The sequence below is a fragment of the Cherax quadricarinatus genome, chromosome 89 (assembly GCF_038502225.1).
Source record: "Cherax quadricarinatus isolate ZL_2023a chromosome 89, ASM3850222v1, whole genome shotgun sequence".
Lineage (NCBI taxonomy): Eukaryota > Metazoa > Arthropoda > Malacostraca > Decapoda > Parastacidae > Cherax > Cherax quadricarinatus.
Window position 1 is genome coordinate 7,934,049 of NC_091380.1, and position 24,904 is coordinate 7,958,952.

A 24,904-nucleotide genomic window follows, 5' to 3' on the forward strand; every position below is an offset into this window, starting at 1 on the left:
GGTGTTCCACATTTTCAATGGCTTCAAACTGAGCTACTGTTCATTATGTTCCACCTATCAGTGATAGTGAACATCAAAATGGTATACAATACCGACAGGTTGTTAGGTAAGACACATATGCAACAGTTAGACAACTTTATTCCGAAACGTTTCGCCTACACAGTAGGCTTCTTCAGTCGAATACAGAAAGTAGGCAGGAACAGTAGAGATGTGAAGACAATGTAATCAGTCCATCACCCTTAAAGTCGTAGAATTTGAGGTTGTCAGTCCCTCGGCCTGGAGAAGTTCAGTTCCATAGTCAGGAACTATCTGAAGATCAAGCGACAGTGCGGAGACTTAAATACTGTCGGAAGGAGAGGTGCTACTACTACTACTACTACCCTGCACCTCTCCTTCCGACAGTATTTAAGTCTCCGCACTGTCGCTTGATCTTCAGATAGTTCCTGACTATGGAACTGAACTTCTCCAGGCCGAGGGACTGACAACCTCAAATTCTACGACTTTAAGGGTGATGGACTGATTACATCGTCTTCACATCTCTACTGTTCCTGCCTACTTTCTGTATTCGACTGAAGAAGCCTACTGTGTAGGCGAAACGTTTCGGAATAAAGTTGTCTAACTGTTGCATATGTGTCTTACCCATCAGTGATAGTACCTGGCAGATGGAACAATGGCTCAACCGAAAGCCATCAAAAATGTGGAACACAAAGAACAGGTGCTGTATAGTATATTCTGGGCCTTCATGTATTATTTTATTCTGCAACAAACCTGAGAAAAAGCCGGACATGACCGATATCTTGATCGTCTGGTTGCTACTTCCCACCAAGGCAGCTGCGAGCGATCTCTCCTGGCTATGGACAGTTCCCCGGAGGATTCCCCACCAGGTCGTTCCTCCCAGAGTGGCTCCATGGCCCAGACCCGACCACTAGGGTTACAACACCCATGATGGCAGACTGAAACCTGGGGTTCAGCAATGACTGAGGGTGAGCTTAGAGCCCGGCCTCGCTTACCTGTCCCAGAACGTATAGTAGCAAACCCATCATGTACAGCTTGTCCACCTGTAAAAACCAAGACAAAATGAATTAACACAAAAGGAACAAGTTTCACAGTCATCACTGAAACAGACAACTAGCTCTCTAGATTCATTAATATACAAAGATATTACAGCACATATTAATAAATGGCAATGGCAGGGCAACAGTGTACCACAAAAGTCACCAGGGTGCCCTGGTGGCTAAAGCTCTCGCTTCACACACAAAGGCCCCGGGTTCAATTCCCGGCGGGGTATCACCAAATAGGTACCTGGGTGTTAGTCGACAGGTGTGGGTCGCACCCTGGGGGACAAGATTGAGGACCACAATGGAAATAAGACAGACAGTCCTTGATGACACACTGACTTTCTTGGGTTATCCTGGGTGGTTAACCCTCCGGGGTTAAAAATCCTAAGAAAATCTTATCTAACCATTACAACCAGCACATCCATCAAAGACCTCACCAATACCAAAGGAAAAAACCTTGAACCAGTCAACACAGAGGTTTACACTGGTCAAGCAGCTAGAAATCTATGAAAGTGTCTAAATGAACATAGCTATGCATGCAGATGTGCCAAATTAAATTTACAACACATGCACCAGACTCTGAAGGAAGAGTGTTAATAGCGTCCCAGAGCTGGATTGCTAGCGCACTCAGCTCACACACTGAGGTCCGGAGATCGAATCCCCGGTATGGATGGAAAACATCAGTATGTGTTTCCTTAAGACACCTGTTGTCTCTGTTCACCCATCAGTATCATGGGTACCTGGGTGTTAGTGAACTGGTGTGGGTTGCATCTTGGGAAAAAACTGACCTAATTTGCCCTAAATGCTCTGCATAACAAGCAGTTTTCTATATAGAAGTATGTCATTGATGTCAGCTATGGCCTGTATACCTTGTACATGTACTTGAAGATAATATGTAATTGTCTTCATCATATGCTATGGTATTGTATATCAATAATTTGATATCAGTAAATGTACTGGTGCAGGAGCTAGGCTATGTCAATACGGTTTCTAACTTATCACCTTTTTAAGTTACACAGTGACAGTTAGTGAACTCTTAACCTATCACTAATACACATACACACACATACACTCTAGGCTAGGTGGCCAAAGACTGCAAACCTCACTCAAGGAGAAAGATCTTGGGGTGAGTTTACCTGGAGACCTGGAGTTTACCTGGAGACTTCCGGGGGTCAACGCCCCCATGGCCCGGTCTGTGACCAGGCCTCCTGGTGGATCAGAGCCTGATCAACCAGGCTGTTACTGCTGGCTGCACGCAAACCAACGTACGAGCCACAGCCCGGCTGGTCAGGTACCAACTTTAGGGCGAGTATAATACCGAGCACGTCTCCGGAAGCACACATTAACCAGATAACTGCTACAGCATATGGGCACCTGGCAAACCTGAGAATAGCGTTCCGATACCTTAGTAAGGAATCGTTTAAGACTCTGTACACCGTGTACACCAGACCCATACTGAGTATGTAGCACTAGTTTGGAACCCGCACCTGGTCAAGCACATCAAGAAATTAGAGAAAGTGCAAAAGTTTGCAACAAGGCTAGTTCCGGAGCTAAAGGGAATGTCCTATGAAGAAAGGTTAAAGGAAAGCGGCCTGATGACACTGGAGGACAGGAGGGTCAAGGGAGACATGATAATGACATACAAAATACTGCATGGGATAGATAAGGTTGACAGAGAGAGACACAGGATGTTCCAGAGATGGGACACAGAAACAAGGGATCACAGTTGGAAGTTGAAGACTCAAATGAGTCACAGGAATGTTAGGAAGTATTTCTTCAGTCACAGAGTTGTCAGGAAGTGGAATAGTCTGGCAAGTGATGTAGTGGAGGCAGGAACCAGACACAGTTTTAAGACGAGGTATGATACAGCTAATGGAGCAGGGAGAGAGGGACCCAGTAGCGGTCAGTGAAGAGGCAGGGCCAGGAGCCGAGTCTCGACCCCTGCAACCTCGTGAATAATACGGCCCTGATCTCTAAAGTGAGTGACGGAGGAACACTACTGAAGGCCTACTGGTCCATACTAGGCAAACTCTTTCTTGATAAATTAGACACATGTGCAACTCTTGGGTATCTTTATTGAGGAAACGTGTCGCCACACAGTGGCTTCATCATTCCATACAAAGGAGAATTGTGAAGAGCCGGAGATGAATGAGGTAATCAGTCCCTCAACCTTGAGTCGATGTGGTCAGTCCATCAATCTTGAACAGAATACAGCATATGAGTGGAGAAGTAGCTTATATACCGTAGGCAGGAGAGGTGCAGAAGTCATAGGTGGTGTCACATTTGTTCAGTGTGGAAGTAGGTCGTGCCCAAGGGAATTCTTCGCTTGCCTAACCCTTGGGCACGACCTACTTCCACACTGAACAAATGTGACCCCACCTATGACTTCTGCACCTCTCCTGCCTACGGTATATAAGCTACTTCTCCGCTCATAAGCTGTATTCTGTTCAAGATTGATGGACTGACCACATCGACTCAAGGTTGAGGGACTGATTACCTCATTCATCTCCGGCTCTTCACAATTCTCCTTTGTATGGACTGATGAAGCCACTGTTTGGCAACTCGTTTCCTCAATAAAGATACCCAAGAGTTGCACATGTGTCTAATTTATCAAGAAAGAGTTTGCCTAGTATGGACCAGTAGGCCTTCAGTAGTGTTCCTCCGTCACTCACTTTAGAGATCAGGGCCGTATTATTCACGAGGTCGCCACTATGTGAACCACGAGCACCTCCTCCTTGGAACATAATTCAGCTTTATTCAGGATCCTGAGGGACCTATATCAAAAGCCGCTCACCAACGTCAATGAACCTTAGGTTGGTTAGCACAGGCACCGCTGTGACCACAAATGCAAGATTTTACAGACAAATCTCCAGCTAGCGTGGCCGTGACGAACTCTAGCTCAAGTCCCTTCACTGCCGTCAACATGAGGGGGCCCGGTGGTCTGGTGGCTAAAGCTCCCGCTTCACACACGGAGGGCCCGGGTTCGATTCCCGGCGGGTGGAAATTCCGACACGTTTCCTTACACCTATTGTCCTGTTCACCTAGCAGCAAATAGGTACCTGGGTGTTAGTCGACTGGTGTGGGTCGCATCCTGGGGGACAAGATTAAGGACCCCAATGGAAATAAGTTAGACAGTCCTCGATGACGCACTGACTTTCTTGGGTTATCCTGGGTGGCTAACCCTCCGGGGTTAAAAATCCGAACGAAATCTTATCTTATCTTATCTTACCAACGTCAAGGAACCTCCCTCGACGGGGCCTAGATCAAGAGCCGCTCACCAACGTCAAGGAACCTCCCTCGAGGGGGCCTAAATCAAGAGCTCCTCACCAACGTCAAGAAACCTCCCTTGATGGGAGAACAGTCCTCCAGAGCAGAACTGAGTGTATGACCTTCTCTTGTCCTGAACGGCAAGTCAATGAGATTCTCCGTTACCTTGGATGCTTCAGCGGTCACGTCAATACTGAGAGGAACAAGGGACCTTTAACTTTTTTATCAAAAACATTGGTTACACATTGTGCAACCTGTCGTCAGGGTACGACCCACACCAGTCCACTAACACACCGGGTACCACCCACACCAGTTCACTAACACACAGGGTACCACCCACACCAGTCCACTAATACACAGGGTACCACCCACACCAGTCCACTAACACACAGGGTACGACCCACACCAGTCCACTAACACACAGGGTACCACCCACACCAGTCCACTAACACACAGGGTACCACCCACACCAGTCCACTAACACACAGGGTACCACCAACACCAGTCCACTAACACACAGGGTACCACCCACACCAGTCCACTAACACACCGGGTACCACCCACACCAGTCCACTAACACACCGGGTACCACCCACACCAGTCCACTAACACACCGGGTACCACCCACACCAGTCCACTAACACACAGGGTACCACCAACACCAGTCCACTAACACACAGGGTACCACCCACACCAGTCCACTAACACACAGGGTACCACCCACACCAGTCCACTAACACACAGGGTACCACCCACACCAGTCCACTAACACACAGGGTACCACCCACACCAGTCCACTAACACACAGGGTACCACCCACACCAGTCCACTAACACACAGGGTACCACCCACACCAGTCCACTAACACACAGGGTACCACCCACACCAGTCCACTAACACACAGGGTACCACCCACACCAGTCCACTAACACACAGGGTACCACCCACACCAGACCACTAACACACAGGGTACCACCCACACCAGTCCACTAACACACAGGGTACCACCCACACCAGTCCACTAACACACAGGGTACCACCCACACCAGTCCACTAACACACAGGGTACCACCCACACCAGTCCACTAACACACAGGGTACCACCCACACCAGACCACTAACACACAGGGTACCACCCACACCAGTCCACTAACACACAGGGTGCCACCCACACCAGTCCAACACACAGGGTACCACCCACACCAGGCCACTAACACACAGGGTACCACCCACACCAGTCCACTAACACACAGGGTACCACCCACACCAGTCCACTAACACAGGGTACCACCCACACCAGTCCACTAACACACAGGGTACCACCCACACCAGTCCACTAACACACGGGGTACGACCCACACCAGTCCACTTACACACGGGGTACCACCCACATCAGTCCGCTAACACACAGGGTACGACCCACACCAGTCCACTAACACAGGGTACGACCCACACCAGTCCACTAACACACGGGGTACCACCCACACCAGTCCATTAACACACAGGGTACCACCCACACCAGTTTACCTGGAGAGAGTTTCGGGGGTCAACGCCCCCGCGGCCCGGTCTGTGACCAGGCCTCCTGGTGGATCAGCGCCTGATCAACCAGGCTGTTGCTGCTGGCTGCACGCAAACCAACGTACGAGCCACAGCCCGGCTGATCAGGAACCGACTTTAGGTGCTTGTCCAGTGCCAGCTTGAAGACTGCCAGGGGTCTGTTGGTAATCCCCCTTATGTGTGCTGGGAGGCAGTTGAACAGTCTCGGGCCCCTGACACTCATTGTATGGTCTCTTAACGTGCTAGTGACACCCCTGCTTTTCATTGGGGGGATGGTGCATCGTCTGCCAAGTCTTTTGCTTTCGTAGTGAGTGATTTTCGTGTGCAAGTTCGGTACTAGTCCCTCTAGGATTTTCCAGGTGTATATAATCATGTATCTCTCCCTCCTGCGTTCCAGGGAATACAGGTTTAGAAACCTCAAGCGCTCCCAGTAATTGAGGTGTTTTATCTCCGTTATGCGCGCCGTGAAAGTTCTCTGTACATTTTCTAGGTCGGCAATTTCACCTGCCTTGAAAGGTGCTGTTAGAGTGCAGCAATATTCCAGCCTAGATAGAACAAGTGACCTGAAGAGTGTCATCATGGGCTTGGCCTCCCTAGTTTTGAAGGTTCTCATTATCCATCCTGTCATTTTTCTAGCAGATGCGATTGATACAATGTTATGGTCCTTGAAGGTGAGATCCTCCGACATAATCACTCCCAGGTCTTTGACGTTGGTGTTTCGCTCTATTTTGTGGCCAGAATTTGTTTTGTACTCTGATGAAGATTTAATTTCCTCATGTTTACCATATCTGAGTAATTGAAATTGAAATTGAAATCCACTAACACACAGGGTACCATGCACACCAGTTCACTAACACACAGGGTACCATCCACACCAGTCCACTAACGCACAGGGTACCACATACACCAGTCCACTAACACACGGGGTACCACCCACATCAATCCGCTAACACACAGGGTACCATCCACACCAGTTCACTAACACACAGGGTACCATCCACACCAGTCCACTAACGCACAGGGTACGACACACACCAGTCCACTAACACAGGGATAGTAGGAAGTATTTCTTCAGTCATAGAGTTGTAAGGCAGTGGAATAGCCTAGAAAATGACGTAGTGGAGGCAGGAACCATACACAGTTTTAAGACGAGGTTTGATAAAGCTCATGGAGCGGGGAGAGAGAGGGCCTAGTAGCAACCGGTGAAGAGGCGGGGCCAGGAGCTAGGACTCGACCCCTGCAACCACAAATAGGTGAGTACAAATAGGTGAGTACAGGGTATGACCCACACCAGTTCACTAACACAGGGTATGACCCACACTAGTCCACTAACACAGGGTATGACCCACACCAGTCCACTAACAGCGTATGACCCACACCAGTCCACTAACACAGGGTATGACCCACACCAGTTCACTAACACAGGGTATGACCCACACCAGTCCACTAACACAGGGTACGACCCACACCAGTCCACTAACACAGGGTATGACCCACACCAGTCCACTAACATAGGGTATGACCCACACCAGTCCACTAACGCAGGGTATGACCCACACCAGTCCACTAACACAGGGTACCACCCACACCAGTCCACTAACACATAAGAACATAAGAATGGAGGAACACTGCAAAGGCCTACTGGCCCATACAAGGGAGGTCCTTATCAAAACGACCTCTACCCAAAGGAACACAAAAATTATCTCCCGTACCCAATGACACAAATCAAACCCAGCCCCTCCCACGGTACCCATTTTACTGATGGGTGAACATAGACAGCCGGTGTAAGGAAAAACGTTCAATGTTTCTACCCCTTCGCCGGGAATCGAACCCGGACCCCTCACCGTGTGAAGGTAGAGCTTTAGGCACCAGGCCACGGGGCACCGTTTATCGTTAGTGAATCATGAGTAGTGTACTAACCTGCACAGCCATTCCCCGTCAGGGTCTTTTCTATGGTAGGAGCTTTGGGAGAGCCCTTCTCTGTAGAAGAGACGGTGTGAACCTTGCCATTGGCAAGATGGCCATTTTTGTGCTGATGGCCACTGATGCTGAAGAGGCCTTTGCTGCTGAGGAGGCCATTGGAGGTGCCAGCCAAACGTAGACCTCGGGGTAAGGTCACATACCCCAATTCCGTCATGCCCACATCTGACCTCACCTGTCCAAATACAAATAATATTAGCCACAGTGATGTACAAGGTATACAAGTACATATACAAGGTATACAAGTACATGTACAAGCAATGACATACTACTATATAGAAAGTCCCTTGTTATGCTGAGCATTTCTAGCAAATTATGTCAGTTTTGTCCCAGGATGTGACCCACACCAGTCCACTAACACCCAGGATGTGACCCACACCAGTCCACTAACACCCAGGATGTGACCCAAACCAGTCCACTAACACCCAGGATGTGACCCACACCAGTCCACTAACACCCAGGATGTGACCCACACCAGTCCATTAACACCCAGGATGTGACCCAAACCAGTCCACTAACACCCAGGATGTGACCCACACCAGTCCACTAACACCCAGGATGTGACCCACACCAGTCCACTAACACCCAGGATGTGACCCACACCAGTCCACTAACACCCAGGATGTGACTCACACCACACCAGAGTCACTTGGTTGCACAGAACTGCTAAATGCCTCAAATGATGTATTGGAAGTTTAAGCAGAAAAGATCGAGAACCAAAACCTAGTCATTGTGGTAGTCTACAAGCCTCCGGATGCAACGTCCCAGCAGTTCCAGGAACAGTTGTTGAAAATTGACCACTGTCTGGAAAATCTTCCAGCTCCTGCACCCAACATCTTGCTCCTGGGGAAATTCAACTTAAGGCACCTAAAATGGAGGAATATAGCAAATAATGTTGTTGCAGTAATAACACCAGGAGGCAGCTCTGACGAGAACTCACACACACACGAGCTTTTAAATCTCTGCACCAAATTCAATTTAAACCAGTAAATAATAGAGCCTACTAGACTGGAGAATACACTGGACCTCATCTTCCCCTCAAGGAAGGTTCCTTGATGTTGGTGAGGGGCTCTTGATTTAGGGAATTGGATCTGTGCTCCAGTTCCCCGAATTAAGCCTGAATGCCTTCCACATCCCCCCCCCCAGGCGCTGTATAATCCTCCGGGTTTAGCGCTTCCCCCTTGATTATAATAATAATGGACCTCATCTTCACTAACAATGATGATCTGATAAGAAATGTCACCATATCAAAAACAATATACTCAGATCACAACATAATCGAGGTTCAGACATGTATGCGCGGAGCTCCAGACCGACATAATGAGATTAGTCATGAGGGAGCATTCACCAAATTCAACTTCAATAATAAGAACATAAAGTGGGACCAAGTAAACCAAGTCCTAACCGATGTAAGCTGGGAAGATATACTAAGCAACACAGACCCCAACTTATGCCTAGAACAGATTAACTTGGTGGCACTCGATGTATGCACAAGGCTTATTCCTTTAAGAAAAAGGAGGAGTAGATGTAAAATAGAAAGAGACAGGCGCTCCCTTTACAGGCGACGGAAAAGAATAACAGCGGCTAAAAGAGGCAAATATATCTGAAATGCGTAGGGAGTCACTGGTCAGAGAAATAGCAAGCATCGAACTTAAGCTAAAGGAATCTTATAGGAGTCAGGAATCGTGGGAAGAACTAAAAGCCATAAATGAAATCGAAAGAAACCCAAAGTATTTCTTTTCCTATGCCTGGAGACCTGGAGTTTACCTGGAGAGAGTTTCGGGGGTCAACGCCCCCGCGGCCCGGTCTGTGACCAGGCCTCCTGGTGGATCAGCGCCTGATCAACCAGGCTGTTGCTGCTGGCTGCACGCAAACCAACGTACGAGCCACAGCCCGGCTGATCAGGAACTGCCTTTAGGTGCTTGTCCAGTGCCAGCTTGAAGACTGCCAGGGGTCTGTTGGTAATCCCCCTTATGTGTGCTGGGAGGCAGTTGAACAGTCTCGGGCCCCTGACACTTATTGTATGGTCTCTTAACGTGCTAGTGACACCCCTGCTTTTCATTGGGGGGATGGTGCATCGTCTGCCAAGTCTTTTGCTTTCGAAGTGAGTGATTTGCAAAGTCGAGAACAACGTCCAGTATTGGGCCCCTACTTAAACAAGATGGATCCTACACAGATGACAGTAAGGAAATGAGTGAGCAACTCAAATCCCAATATGACTCAGTTTTTAGCAAGCCGCTAACAAGACTGAGAGTCGAAGATCAAAATTAATTTTTTATGAGAGAGCCACAGAATTTGGTTAACACAAGCCTATCTGATGTTATCCTGACACCAACTTACTTCGAACAGGCGATAAATGACATGCCCATGCACTCTGCCCCAGGGCCAGACTCATGGAACTCCGTGTTCATCAAGAACTGCTATCACGAGCTTTTACCATCCAATGGAGAGGGAGCATGGACACGGGGGTCGTCCCACAGTTACTAAAAACAACAGACATAGCCCCACTCCACAAAGGGGGCAGTAAAGCAATAGCAAAGAACTACAGACCGATAGCACTAACATCCCATATCATAAAAATCTTTGAAAGGGTCCTAAGAAACAAGATTGCCAGCCATCTAGAAACCCATCAATTACACAACCCAGGGCAACATGGGTTTAGAACAGGTCGCTCCTCTCTGTCTCAACTATTGGATCACTACGACAAGGTCCTAAATGCACTAGAAGACAAAAAGAATGCAGATGTAATATACACAGACTTTACAAAAACCTTCGACAAGTGTGACCATGCCGTAATAGCGCACAAAATGCGTGCTAAAGGAATAACAGGAAAAGTTGGTAGATGGATCTATAATTTCCTCACAAACAGAACACAGAGTAGTAGTCCGAGGCAGCTACGGTGAAAAGCTCTGTTCCACAAGGCACAGTACTCGCTCCAATCTTGTTTCTCATCCTCATATCTGACATAGACAAGGATGTCAGCCACAGCACCGTGTCTTCCTTTGCAGATGACACCCGAATCTGCATGACAGTGTCTTCCATTGCAGACACTGCAAGGCTCCAGGCGGGTATCAACCAAATCTTTCAGTGGGCTGCAGAAAATAATATGAAGTTCAACGATGAGAAATTTCAATTACTCAGATATGGTAAACACGAAGAAGTTAAAACTTCATCAGAGTACAAAATAAATTCTGGCCACAAAATAGAGCGAAACACCAACGTCAAAGACCTGGGAGTGATCATGTCGGAGGATCTCACCTTCAAGGACCATAACATTGTATCAATCGCATCTGCTAGAAAAATGACAAGATGGATAATGAGAACCTTCAAAACTAGGGATGCCAAGCCCATGATGACACTCTTCAGGTCACTTGTTCTATCTAGGCTGGAATATTGCTGCACACTAACAGCACCTCTCACGGCAGGTGAAATTGCTGACCTTCACGGCGCGCATAACGGAGATAAAACACCTCAACTACTGGGAGCGCTTGAAGTTCCTGAACCTGTATTCCCTTGAACGCAGGCGGGAGAGATACATGATTATATACACCTGGAAAATCCTATAGAGACTAGTACCGAACTTGCACACGAAAATCACTCACAACGAAAGCAAAAGACTTGGCAGACGATGCAACAACCCCCCAATGAAAAGCAGGGGTGTCACTAGCACGTTAAGAGACCATACAATAAGTGTCAGGGGCCCGAGACTGTTCAACTGCCTCCCAGCATACATAAGGGGGATTACCAATAGACCCCTGGCAGTTTTCAAGCTGGCAATGGACACGCACCTAAACTCGGTACCTGACCAGCCGGGCTGTGGCTCGTACGTTGGTTTGCGTGCAGCCAGCAGTAACAGCCTGGTTGATCAGGCTCTGATCCACCAGAAGGTCTGGTCACAAATCAGGTCGCGGGGGCGTTGACCCCCGAAACTCTCTCCAGGTAAACTCCAGGTAATAGTTCTGCATGCAGACAGTCAATAGTTATGCATGCAGACAGTCAATAGTTATGCATGCAGACAGTCAATAGTTATGCATGCAGATAGTCAATGGTTATGCATGCAGACAGTCCATAGTTATGCATGCAGACAGTCAAATTCAAAGTTTATTCTCTATAAGGATTACAATGCTGAGTTTACAGAATTTGGTTATTGTGTGGTTTACATGTAGTAAAATAATGATTACAGAGTGTACCACTAGAACACCTAGCATGGCTAGGCATCACAGAGTGTACCACTAGAACACCTAGCATGGCTAGGCATTTCGGGCAGACTTAGTTTAAATCTTAAATTTAAAAATATTAAAAATTATGAGGTAAGTTGGTATTATGGCTAAGTGACTAAATACTAGTTTGTGAGTTTCGCAATGTGAATGCTTTTGTTTTGGCGCAATACATAGTTTCAGTATTGGAGTATCACAGGATTCATTATTTTAAGATTGAGATTAATATTTCTGTTTATGGTCAAATGGGCGAGTGTAAGTGTGAACCACCAGGTGGTATTCGTGTAGTTAGTTGACAGGGTGTATCACGGAGACAAGATGTTTTCTAATGGTAGTTTTGAAGGTGATGAATGTGTCTGCAGTTCTAAAGTTCTCAGATAGGGTGTTCCAGATTTTAGGGCCTTTGACATATTTTGAATTTTTGTAAAGGTTTAGTCGGACACGGGGAATGTCGTAGAGATGTTTGTGTCTGGTGTTATGCCTGTGGGTTCTGTCACAACTATCAAGAAAGCGTTTTAGGTCAAGGTTAATATTGGAGTTTAAGGTCCTGTAGATGTAGATTGCACAGTAGGAAGTGTGGATGTACTGAACAGGGAGTAAGTTTAGATCTATGAAGAGTGGGGGGGTGTGTTGCCAGGGATGGGATTTAGTGATTATTCTTACTGCAGCTTTTTGTTGGGTTATTATTGGCTTTAGGTATGTTGCTGCAGTTGATCCCCAAGCACAGATAGCATAGGTGAGGTATGGATAAATAAGTGAGTGGTATAGTGTGAGAAGGGCATTTTGCGGCACGTAGTATCGTATCTTGGAGAGGATCCCAACCGTTTTGGATACTTTTTTGGTTATGTGCTGGATATGGGTGCCGAAATTCAGGTTGTTGTCAAGGTATAGGCCTAGGAATTTGCTCTCATTATGTCTGGTAATTAGAGTGTTGTCGATCTTAATGTTAATTTGTGCATCTTTTGCTCTGCTACCAAACATAATATAGTAGGTTTTGTCAGTGTTAAGCGTAAGTTTATTGGCTGTCATCCAAGTCGATATTTTGATCACCTCCTCATTAACAATGGTGTTGAGGGTGGCAAGATTAGGGTGAGAGATGACATAAGTCATGTCGTCAGCAAAGAGAATGGGTTTCAGGTGTTGGGATACGTTTGAAAGATCATTGATGTATATGAGGAAGAGCAGGGGACCAAGGACACTTCCCTGCAGAACTCCAGTATCAAGTGGCCGTGTTGTTGATGCTGTGTCTTTAATGGTGACATACTGATACCTATTAGTAAGGTAAGATTTGAAATAAGCAAGCGCATGGCCTCTTATACCGTAATGGTCAAGTTTGTGGAGTAGGATGTCGTGGTCTACTGTGTCAAAAGCTTTTCTTAGGTCAATAAAAATTCCTAGTGGATATTCCTTATTTTCCAATGCTGTGTAAAGCAGATCTAGCATTTTTATGATTGCATCATTAGTGCTTTTATTTTTCCTGAATCCAAACTGGCAGGGGTTGAGTATGTTTTGTGTCGTTATAAATGAATATAGTCTCCTGTGCACGAGTTTCTCAAAGATTTTGGATAGCAATGGTAAGTTTGATATTGGCCTATAGTTGTTTAAATCTGTAGGGTCACCACCTTCATGTATTGGTGTAACCCTTGCCGTCTTGAGTAGTTTCGGGAAGGTGCTAGTTCCTAGTGACTTGTTAAAAAGTAATGAAATAGCATGCAAAAGGACATGGGCCGCTCGCTTGTACAGTAATGGTGGGACATGAGACAGATTCCCTGAGTTATTTTTAAGTGACTTTATAATCTCGGTGACTTCCGTGGGCTCAGTTGGTGCAAGATAGAAGGAATTTGGGAAATCCCCATCTAGGTAGTCCCCGGCATGGGCATTGGTATGTGGGATTTTATTGGCGAGATTAGATCCTATGGTTGAGAAGAAGTCGTTTATCTTGTTAGCTGTGTCAGTGGGATGTAGTGGTGTTTCATTAGGTTTAGTTAGGACAATATTCTTGTTTTTTTTCAGTTTGTGGGTCCCTAGAATCTGAGAGAGTGTTTTCCAGGTCTTTTTTATATCTCCTCTAGTGTCTGTGAATCTACTGGAGTAGTATAGTTGTTTGGCTTTCTTTATTACTTTGGTGAGAACTGATGAATAGTGTTTAAGAATATCTTTGTGTATTAAGCCTTTGTAACTTGAGTTCATTACCTTGTACCTAGTTCAGCCATCACAACTTTGGGAGCCCAGTCCCTGGACCCATTACGTACCTCTGTAATCTGTAAATACCTTTGTAACTTGTCATGATTGTGACTAGACCTACCTGGAGTTCATTACCTTTGTAAATTGTGAGTTCATTACCTTTGTAAATTGTGAATTCATTACCTCTGTAACTTGCTCAGCTATCAAAACTTTGGAGTCCAGTCCCTGGACCAATTATGTACCTCTGTAATCTTTTGACTACCGCCCACAGGATGGGTATGGGGTGCATAATAAACATATTAAACTAACTAACTATTAAGCCCTGTCTATATTGCTTTTCATATTGGTGTTTCTTGTCAATGGATTTCAGAATGGTGCTGGTTAGCCATGGGCAACCAAGCCTTTTGTTTGTGATCTGTTTCGTTTTTATAGGACAATGTTTGTTGTATAGTCTAAGTAATTTGTTAAGAAAAATGTCAGTCCAGTCATCAATACCATTGGCCTTGGAGAATTCTGTAGGCCAGTCAACAGTCTCTAGGTCAGCTGTGAACTTCCTTATTGAGGCCTCATCATGGAGTCTAAATGAGACTTTGTTGTATTCAAGTGGTGGTTTACTAATGTTTGTCAGGAGGAAGGTAGGGTAGTGGTCTGTAGTGCTATCTGTGATTATCCCTGATTTAAGGGGGGCTAGTATATTGGTCCATATGTGGTCTATTATGGTTGCACTTGTCTCAGTGAGCCTGGTTGGTTTAGTTATTGTTGGTATGAGAAGTGTGTTGTTCATATTGTTGATGAAATCAGTTACAGGCTGATCATCTAGTAAGCCAAGGTTGATGTTGAAGTTTGTTATTAGTGACTTTAATTTCTCACTGAAATTTGGGATGTTTGTGTGAGGTATCCGGTAAATGGCACCGATTGTTATAGGTGTCTTAAGGTTTTTACAGTAAAATTAGCAAAAATGTATTCCCCATATTCATCACTAAAGCAAGTGGTGCTAATACAAGATAATTGGTTAGAGTAATAGATTGCAATACCACCCCCAACTTGGTTTGGTCTGCAGTTGTGAATTGCTGTGTATCCTGGTAGAGGGTAGATATCTATTGTGTCCTGCTTAAGCCAGGTCTCAGTAAGAATAATGCAGGGGAAGGGTGTCTTTAGTGATTCAAGGAGTGCCAGGAGGTCATCATAGTGCTTGCTTAAGGACCTGATGTTGTAGTTAAGTACTGATAGACTTTTAGCATTGTTTAGGATAGTGCTGGCTTGTGATGCTGTGTAATAAAGGCAGTTACTTTCCAATAGGTTAAGATTGGGTGTCAGATTATGGAGGTTTAGATCAGGGTCAATGTGATCAATCATCTTCTAGGTTTAAATTATGGTTATTTATATCCTGAGTTGTGTGTTGAGTTTTAGTACTGATATCTGTAGTGGTAGGAAGTTTGGATACGTATATAGCTAGAGTATTTTGGTCATATAGAGTATAGTCACTACTACACATAATGAAGTTGATGTTATCTATGTGTTGTGCTGGAATGAGCTATAGTACAACTAGGTTTAATCTAATAATATAAAAATACAAATTAAAAATAGCACAAGATTCTCGCTTGTAATTGCACTAAGGTCTAATATAGTGAATTTGGTATTGACTATGTATTGAGCTAGAATGAGCTATATTACAACTGAGTTTAATCTAATAGTATAATAATACAAATTAAAAATAGCACCAGTCTCTCACTAGTAATTGCACTATGGTCTAATATTGCAGTCAATAGTTATGCATGCAGACAGTCCATAGTTATGCATGCAGACAGTCCATAGTTATGCATGCAGACAGTCCATAGTTATGCATGCAGACAGTCCATAGTCCACCTAAAATGGAGGAATATAGCAAATAATATTGTTGCAGTAATAACACCAGGAGGCAGCTCTGATGAAAACTCACACTCACACGAGCTTTTAAATCTCTGCACAAAATTCAATTTAAACCAGCAAATAATAGAGCCTACTAGACTGGAGAATACACTAGACCTCATCTTCACTAACAATGATGATCTGATAAGAAATGTCACCATATCAAAAACAATATACTCAGATCACAACATAATTGAGGTTCAGACATGTATGCGTGGAGCCCCAGACAGACATAATGAGACTAGTCACGAGGGAGCATTCACCAAATTCAACTTCAATAACAAAAACATAAAGTGGGACCAAGTAAACCAAGTCCTAACCGATATAAGCTGGGAAGATACACTAAGCAACACAGACCCCAACTTATGCCTAGAACAGATTAACTTGGTGGCACTCTATGTATGCACAAGGCTTATTCCTCTAAGAAAAAGGAGGAGTAGATGTAATCCGTAACCTCTCCATCCGTAACAAGAAACTAAGCAGTTTGAATATGACTTCCCTCTTCACAAAAGTACCTACCAAAAAAGCCATCGAGGTTCTACGACGTAAAGTCAATCAGGACCTTAATCTTCCTCTACCTCCCGGAGATTTTGTTGACTTAATTGAACTCTGTGTTAATTTCAACTGTTTTTCTTTCAATAACAAGCTCTACAAACAAACCTACGGCATGGGAATGGGGTCCCCCATAAGTGCCGTCCTAGCCAACTTATACATGGAACACCTAGAGTCCGAACACTTCGCCAACATCATCCCTTCAAGCGTCACTTGGTTACGTTACGTGGACGATGTCCTCGTAATAACTCCAAAACGTTTTGATGTACGGGATCTTCAGGCAAGGCTCAACGCAGTTGAACCGGCGATCCAGTTTACACTAGAGGAAGAGTCCAATGACAAGCTACCTTTCCTCGACGTCCTCATTCACAAAGTAGACAACAACCTAAGATTTCAAGTTTATCGGAAACCCACCAATAAAAATGATCTCACACACTTCTATTCCAGTCAAGATACCAAGACCAAAAGAGGCATCATCATCGGGTTTTTCCTAAGAGCATACCGAATTTGTAGTCCTGAGTTTCTTGACGAGGAGTGTACATACATTCACCAAACATTCACAGAGTTACATTTTCCTTCTATTTTCATCAAAGACTGCAAGAAAAGAGCTCTTCAGATGATAAATTCTCCACGCATCAACACCACTCCCAGCAAAGTTATAATTCTTCCCAACAGTCAGGTTGCACTGAACGTCTCAAAAGTACTTTCACAAGCTAACACCAGAGTCGCCATCGCTTCTAGCACTTCAATAAAGGATATAACCAGGACAAAATCCAAGCACCACGAACCAGTCAATGCAGGAGTTTACACTATACCCTGTGGAGGCTGTGACAAGATTTACGTAGGTGAAACAGCCAGAAACCTCGACACCCGCCTCAATGAACACACTTACGCATGTAGGAACGATAACCTGAACAACGCCTGTGAACAACACCGAAATTCCACCAATCATCTCATGAAATTCAGAGACGCCCAATTAGTGATCAAAGAAACTAATTTCCGCAGACGCAAGTGCCTCGAATCAGCACTGATCGCTGTTTCGAATACAATTAAACAAAACAACAGCAGCTTCACCATCTCCGAAGTCTTAGCAAGAATCCTCCTGAAAACAGTAAACCCTGCCATCACATAGTCTCTCCTGTTATACTACACAAAGCACAGAGAGTGAACACTGAAACAAGCTGCCTCATTCCAGTCTATATTTGTCCAACCTATTTTTATGTTACCCAAGTAATAGTTTTTATATCCTTTTACTCATGCACGAATTAATTGCTCTACCATATTGTATTACTTTTGTCACTACCACTACTACTACTACTACCACTAGTGAACATCGAAATGGTACCTCACTAGTATTGCACCTCACTCTGAGCCTTTATATACCCTCTGTGTCCATGTATTGTCACTTGTTCTATCTAGGCTGGAATATTGCTGCACACTAACAGCACCTTTCAAGGCAGGTGAAATTGCTGACCTAGAAAATGTACAGAGAACCTTCACGGCGCGCATAACGGAGATAAAACACCTCAATTACTGGGAGCGCTTGAGGTTACTGAACCTGTATTCCCTGGAATGCAGGTGGGAGAGATACATGATTATATACACCTGGAAAATCCTAGAGGGACTAGTACCGAACTTGCACACGAAAATCACTCACTACGAAAGCAAAAGACTTGGCAGACGATACAACATCCCCCCAATGAAAAGCAGGGGTGTCACTAGCACGTTAAGAGACCATACAATAAGTGTCAGGGGCCCGAGACTGTTCAACTGCCTCCCAGCATACATAAGGGGGATTACCAACAGACCCCTGGCAGTCTTCAAGCTGGCACTGGACAAGCACCTAAAGTCGGTTCCTGACCAGCCGGGCTGTGGCTTGTACGTTGGCTTGCGTGCAGCCAGCAGCAACAGCCTGGTTGATCAGGCTCTGATCCACCAGGAGGCCTGGTCACAGACCGGGCCGCGGGGGCGTTGACCCCCGGAACTCTCTCCAGGTAAACTCCAGGTAATAGTTATGCATGCAGACAGTCCATAGTTATGCATGCAGACAGTCAATAGTTATGCATGCAGACAGTCCATAGTTATGCATGCAGACAGTCCAGTTATGCATGCAGACAGTCCATAGTTATGCATGCAGACAGTCCATAGTTATGCATGCAGACAGTCAATAGTTATGCATGCAGACAGTCCATAGTTATTCATGCAGACAGTCAATGGTTATGCATGCAGACAGTCAATAGTTATTCATGCAGACAGTCAATGGTTATGCATGCAGACAGTCAATAGTTATGCATGCAGACAGTCAATAGTTACGCATGCAGACAGTCAATAGTTATGCATGCAGACAGTCAATAGTTATTCATACAGACAGTCAATGGTTATGCATGCAGACAGTCAATAGTTATGCATGCAGACAGTCAATAGTTATGCATGCAGACAGTCCATAGTTATGCATGCAGACAGTCCAGTTATGCATGCAGACAGTCCATAGTTATGCATGCAGACAGTCCATAGTTATGCATGCAGACAGTCAATAGTTATGCATGCAGACAGTCCATAGTTATACATGCAGACAGTTCATAGTTATGCAAGCAGACAGTCCATAGTTATGCAAGCAGACAGTCCATAGTTATGCAAGCAGACAGTTCATAGTTATACATGCAGACAGTTCATAGTTATGCATGCAGACAGTCCATAGTTATGCATGCAGGCAGTCCATAGTTATGCAAGCAGACAGTTCACAGTTATGCATGCAGACAGTTCATAGTTATGCATGCAGACAGTCCATAGTTATGCATGCAGACAGTCAATAGTTATGCAAGCAGACAGTCCATAGTTATGCATGGAGACAGTCCATAGTTATGCATGCAGACAGTCAATAGTTATGCATGCATACAGTCCATAGTTATGCAAGCAGACAGTTCATAGTTATGCATGCAGACAGTTCATAGTTATACATGCAGACAGTCAATAGTTATGCATGCAGACAGCCCATAGTTATGCATGCAGACAGTCCATAGTTATGCATGCAGACAGTCCATAGTTATGCATGCAGACAGTCCATAGTTATGCATGAGACAGTCGATAGTTATGCATGCAGACATTCAATAGTTATGCATGCAGACAGTCCATAGTTATGCATGCAGACATTCAATAGTTATGCATGCAGACAGTCAATAGTTATGCATGCAGACAGTCCATAGTTATGCATGCAGACAGTCAATAGTTATGCAAAGCATTTCGGACAAGCTGAAGCCTAACTTAATACTACAATTATAATAACTAAATAATTACTTCTATCTATCTACATATATATATATATATATAGATATATATATACATATATATATATATATATATATATATATATATATATATATATATATATATATATATATATATATATCTGTGTGTGTGTGTGTGTGTGTGTGTGTGTGTGTGTGTGTGTGTGTGTGTGTGTGTGTGTGTGTGTGTGTGTGTGTGTGTGTGTGTGTGTATAAGAACATAAGAACATAAGAAAGGAGGAACACTGCAGCAGGCCTGTTGGCCCATACTAGGCAGGTCCTTTACAATTCATCCCACTAACAAGCATTTGCCCAACCCAATTTTTAATGCCACCCAAGAAATAAGCTCTGATGTGAAAGTCCCACTCAAATCCAACCCCTCCCACTCATGTACTTATCCAACCTAAATTTGAAACTACCTAAAGTCCCAGCCTCAATAACCCAACTAGGTAGACTGTTCCACTCATCAACTACCCTATTTCCAAACCAATACTTTCCTATGTCCTTTCTAAATCTAAACTTATCTAATTTAAATCCATTACTGCGGGTTCTCTCTTGGAGAGACATCCTCAAGACCTTATTAATATCCCCTTTATTAATACCTATCTTCCACTTATACACTTCGATCAGGTCTCCCCTCATTCTTCGTCTAACAAGTGAATGTAACTTAAGAGTCTTCAATCTTTCTTCATAAGGAAGATTTCTAATGCTATGTATTAATTTAGTCATCCTATGCTGAATGTTTTCTAACGAATTTATGTCCATTCTGTAATATGGAGACCAGAATTGAGCTGCATAATCTAGGTGAGGCCTTACTAATGATGTATAAAGCTGCAGTATGACCTCTGGACTTCTGTTGCTTACACTTCTTGATATAAATCCCAGTAATCTATTTTCCTTATTACGTACGCTTAGGCATTGCTGTCTTGGTTTAAGGTTGCTGCTTACCATAACCCCCAAGTCCTTTACGCAATCTGTATGGCTAAGTTCTACATTATTTAACTTATAAGTGCTAGGGTTATGGACACTCCCGAGCTTCAGAACCTTGCATTTATCTACATTGAACTGCATCTGCCACTTTTCTGACCAAGAGTAGAGTTTGTCTAAATCCTCCTGAAGTTCCCTAACATCTACGTTTGAATCAATTATCCTACCTATCTTCGTGTCATAGGCGAATTTGCTCATATCACTAGTAATTCCTTCATCAAGATCATTGATATATATTATAAACAACAACGGGCCCAAGACTGATCCCTGTGGAACGCCACTTGTTACTGATCCCCACTCGGATTTAACCCCATTTATGGACACTCTTTGCTTCCTGTCTGTGAGCCATGATTCGATCCACGAGAGCACTCTTTCCCCAATGCCATGAGCTGCTACTTTCTTCAACAGTCTTTGGTGCGGAACTCTATCAAATGCCTTACTAAAATCTAAGTAAATAATATCAAATTCTTTATCGTGGTCAACAGCCTCAAAAGCTTTACTGAAGAAAGTTAATAAATTAGTTAGACAAGACCGGCCTCTTGTGAATCCATGCTGAGTATCATTAATCAAGCTATGCTTATCGAGATGGCTTCTTATAATCTCAGCTATAATTGACTCTAGTAATTTGCCTACAATTGAGGTCAGGCTTATTGGGCGGTAATTTGACGGTAACGACTTGTCCCCTGTTTTAAAAACAGGAATTACATTAGCCATCTTCCACATATCAGGCACTACACCTGTTTGAAGAGATAAATTAAAAATATTAGTTAATGGTTCACAGACTTCCATTTTGCATTCCTTTAGAACCCTTGAAAAAACCTCATCAGGACCCGGCGACTTATTTTGCTTCAGTTGGTCTGTCTGCTTCACAACCATTTCACTAGTGACTGTGATGTTACATAATTTATCTTCTTCTGATCCACTATAAAAATTAATTACCGGAATATTATTAGTGTCTTCCTGTGTACATTATATATATATATATATATATATATATATATATATATATATATATATATATATATATATATATATATATATATATATATATATATATATATATATATATATATATATATATATATATATATATATATATGCTCAGAGACTCTTGGCTCATGGGGAAAGAATGTATCTAAGTTCCTTAAGGAGCTGGGAAAAAGACTCATCAGAGTAACTAGGGATCCCAGGGCAGTTAGTTTTCTGTTCCAGCGGCTCAGTGTGGCTATTCAAAGGGGTAATGCCTGCTGTATTTTGGGCACACGCCCCAGTTCTGAGGAGCTGGATGAGATTTTCGCCTTATAATCGGTGATACACACGTAACAACATGTACCTTATATGCCACCTTTATATCAACAATGAATCTCTTAAATCTTCTGTACCATATTATGCAATAAAATATTCCTATTGGTAAAAAAGAATGAAAAGATGGGGTGGTAGGGGAAGTGGAATATTCAAACGGCTTCAGGAAGAAATCCAAATATTCTTCCTTGAAGCCTTTTTATCCACTTCTCCGAGGCTGTGGCTCCCACAATTTACACCAAAGGTGGACCCCCAGAAATATATATACATATACATTATATATATATATATATATATATATATATATATATATATATATATATATATATATATATATATATATATATATGAGCATTAAGGGTATATAAATTCACTGTTGCAATAACTCAGTGAAAATCAATTTGGGCATCAGGAAATCTATATCAAATTTAGGCAGAGCATCAGACAGACCAGCTGATCAACGTGACACAGTGGCCAGAAACATGGCGACTAACATACAACCTGTGAAGGCTTGTATCTATATAAATTTGTTGACTTTATACCCCTTCAAAGGAGATTCTTTGATGCTGGTGAGAGGCTCTTGATCTAGGGAGCAGGATCTGTGCTGCAGTTCGGTGAATTATGCCTTAATACCTTCCATCCCCCTCACAGGCGCTGTATAACCCCAACGGATTTAGCGCTTCCAGAAGGTGTAAGACTAGCTCCCAGGACCTTCTTACTGCTAGGTGAACAGGAGCAGCAGGTTTAAGACTACCACCCAGGACCTTCTTACTGCTAGGTGAACAGTAGCAGAAGGTATAAGACTACCTCCCAGGACCTTCTTACTGCTAGGTGAACAGGGGCAGCAGGTGTAAGACTACCTCCCAGGACCTTCTTACTGCTAGGTGAACAGTAGCAGAAGGTATAAGACTACCTCCCAGGACCTTCTTACTGCTAGGTGAACAGGGGCAGCAGGTGTAAGACTACCTCCCAGGACCTTCTTACTGCTAGGTGAACAGTAGCAGAAGGTATAAGACTACCTCCCAGGACCTTCTTACTGCTAGGTGAACAGTAGCAGAAGGTGTAAGACTACCTCCCAGGACCTTCTTACTGCTAGGTGAACAGTAGCAGAAGGTATAAGACTACCTCCCAGGACCTTCTTACTGCTAGGTGAACAGTAGCAGCAGGTGTAAGACTACCTCCCAGGACCTTCTTACTGCTTGGTGAACAGTAGCAGAAGGTGTAAGACTACCTCCCAGGACCTTCTTACTACTAGGTGAACAGTAGCAGAAGGTGTAAGACTACCTCCCAGGACCTTCTTACTGCTAGGTGAACAGTAGCAGAAGGTGTAAGACTACCTCCCAGGACCTTCTTACTGCTAGGTGCACAGTAGCAGAAGGTGTAAGACTACCTCCCAGGACCTTCTTACTGCTAGGTGAACAGTAGCAGAAGGTGTAAGACTACCTCCCAGGACCTTCTTACTGCTAGGTGAACAGTAACAGCAGGTGTAAGACTACCTCCCAGGACCTTCTTACTGCTAGGTGAACAGTAGCAGCAGGTGTAAGACTAGATGCCAGGACCTTCTTACTGCTAGGTGAACAGGGGCAGAAGGTGTAAGACTACCTCCCAGGACCTTCTTACTGCTAGGTGAACAGTAGCAGCAGGTGTAAGACTACCACCCAGGACCTTCTTACTGCTAGGTGAACAGGGGCAAAAGGTGTAAGACTACCTCCCAGGACCTTTTTGCTGCTAGGTGAACAGTAGCAGCAGGTGTAAGACTACCACCCAGGACCTTCTTACTGCTAGGTGAACAGGGGCAGAAGGTGTAAGACTACCTCCCAGGACCTTCTTACTGCTAGGTGAACAGTAGCAGCATCTGTAAGACTACCGCCCAGGACCTTCTTACTGCTAGGTGAACAGTAGCAGAAAGTGTAAGACTACCTCACAGGACCTTCTTACTGCTAGGTGAACAGTAGCAGAAGGTGTAAGACTACCTCCCAGGACCTTCTTACTGCTAGGTGAACAGTAGCAGAAGGTGTGTGACTACCTCCCAGGACCTTCTTACTGCTAGGTGAACAGGGGCAGAAGGTGTAAGACTACCTCCCAGGACCTTCTTACTGCTAGGTGAACAGTAGCAGAAGGTGTAAGACTGCCTCCCAGGACCTTCTTACTGCTAGGTGAACAGTAGCAGAAAGTGTAAGACTACCTCCCAGGACCTTCTTACTGCTAGGTGAACAGTAGCAGCAGGTGTAAGACTACCTCCCAGGACCTTCTTACTGCTAGGTGAACAGTAGCAGAAGGTGTAAGACTACCTCCCAGGACCTTCTTACTGCTAGGTGAACAGTAGCAGGTGTAAGACTACCTCCCAGGACCTTCTTACTGCTAGGTGAACAGTAGCAGCAGGTGTAAGACTACCTCCCAGGACCTTCTTACTGCTAGGTGAACAGTAGCAGCAGGTGTAAGACTAGATGCCAGGACCTTCTTACTGCTAGGTGAACAGGGGCAGAAGGTGTAAGACTACCTCCCAGGACCTTCTTACTGCTAGGTGAACAGTAGCAGCAGGTGTAAGACTACCACCCAGGACCTTCTTACTGCTAGGTGAACAGGGGCAGAAGGTGTAAGACTACCT

General features: G+C 44.4%; 1 protein-coding gene across 2 annotated transcripts in view; it reads right to left on the reverse strand.

The window, feature by feature from the left end:
• LOC128697222 (neuron navigator 2) overlaps nt 1-24,904 on the reverse strand; it is a 407,376-nt gene that overhangs the window by 41,451 nt on the left and 341,021 nt on the right. For both annotated transcript variants that reach the window (XM_070104147.1, XM_070104146.1), the window contains 2 exons: nt 7,803-8,037; nt 769-1,058 (listed from right to left, as the gene is read on the reverse strand). In XM_070104147.1, the coding sequence (XP_069960248.1) occupies nt 769-1,058; nt 7,803-8,019 (507 nt within the window). In that variant the 5' untranslated portion in view covers nt 8,020-8,037. The remainder of the gene's footprint in view (nt 1-768; nt 1,059-7,802; nt 8,038-24,904) is intronic.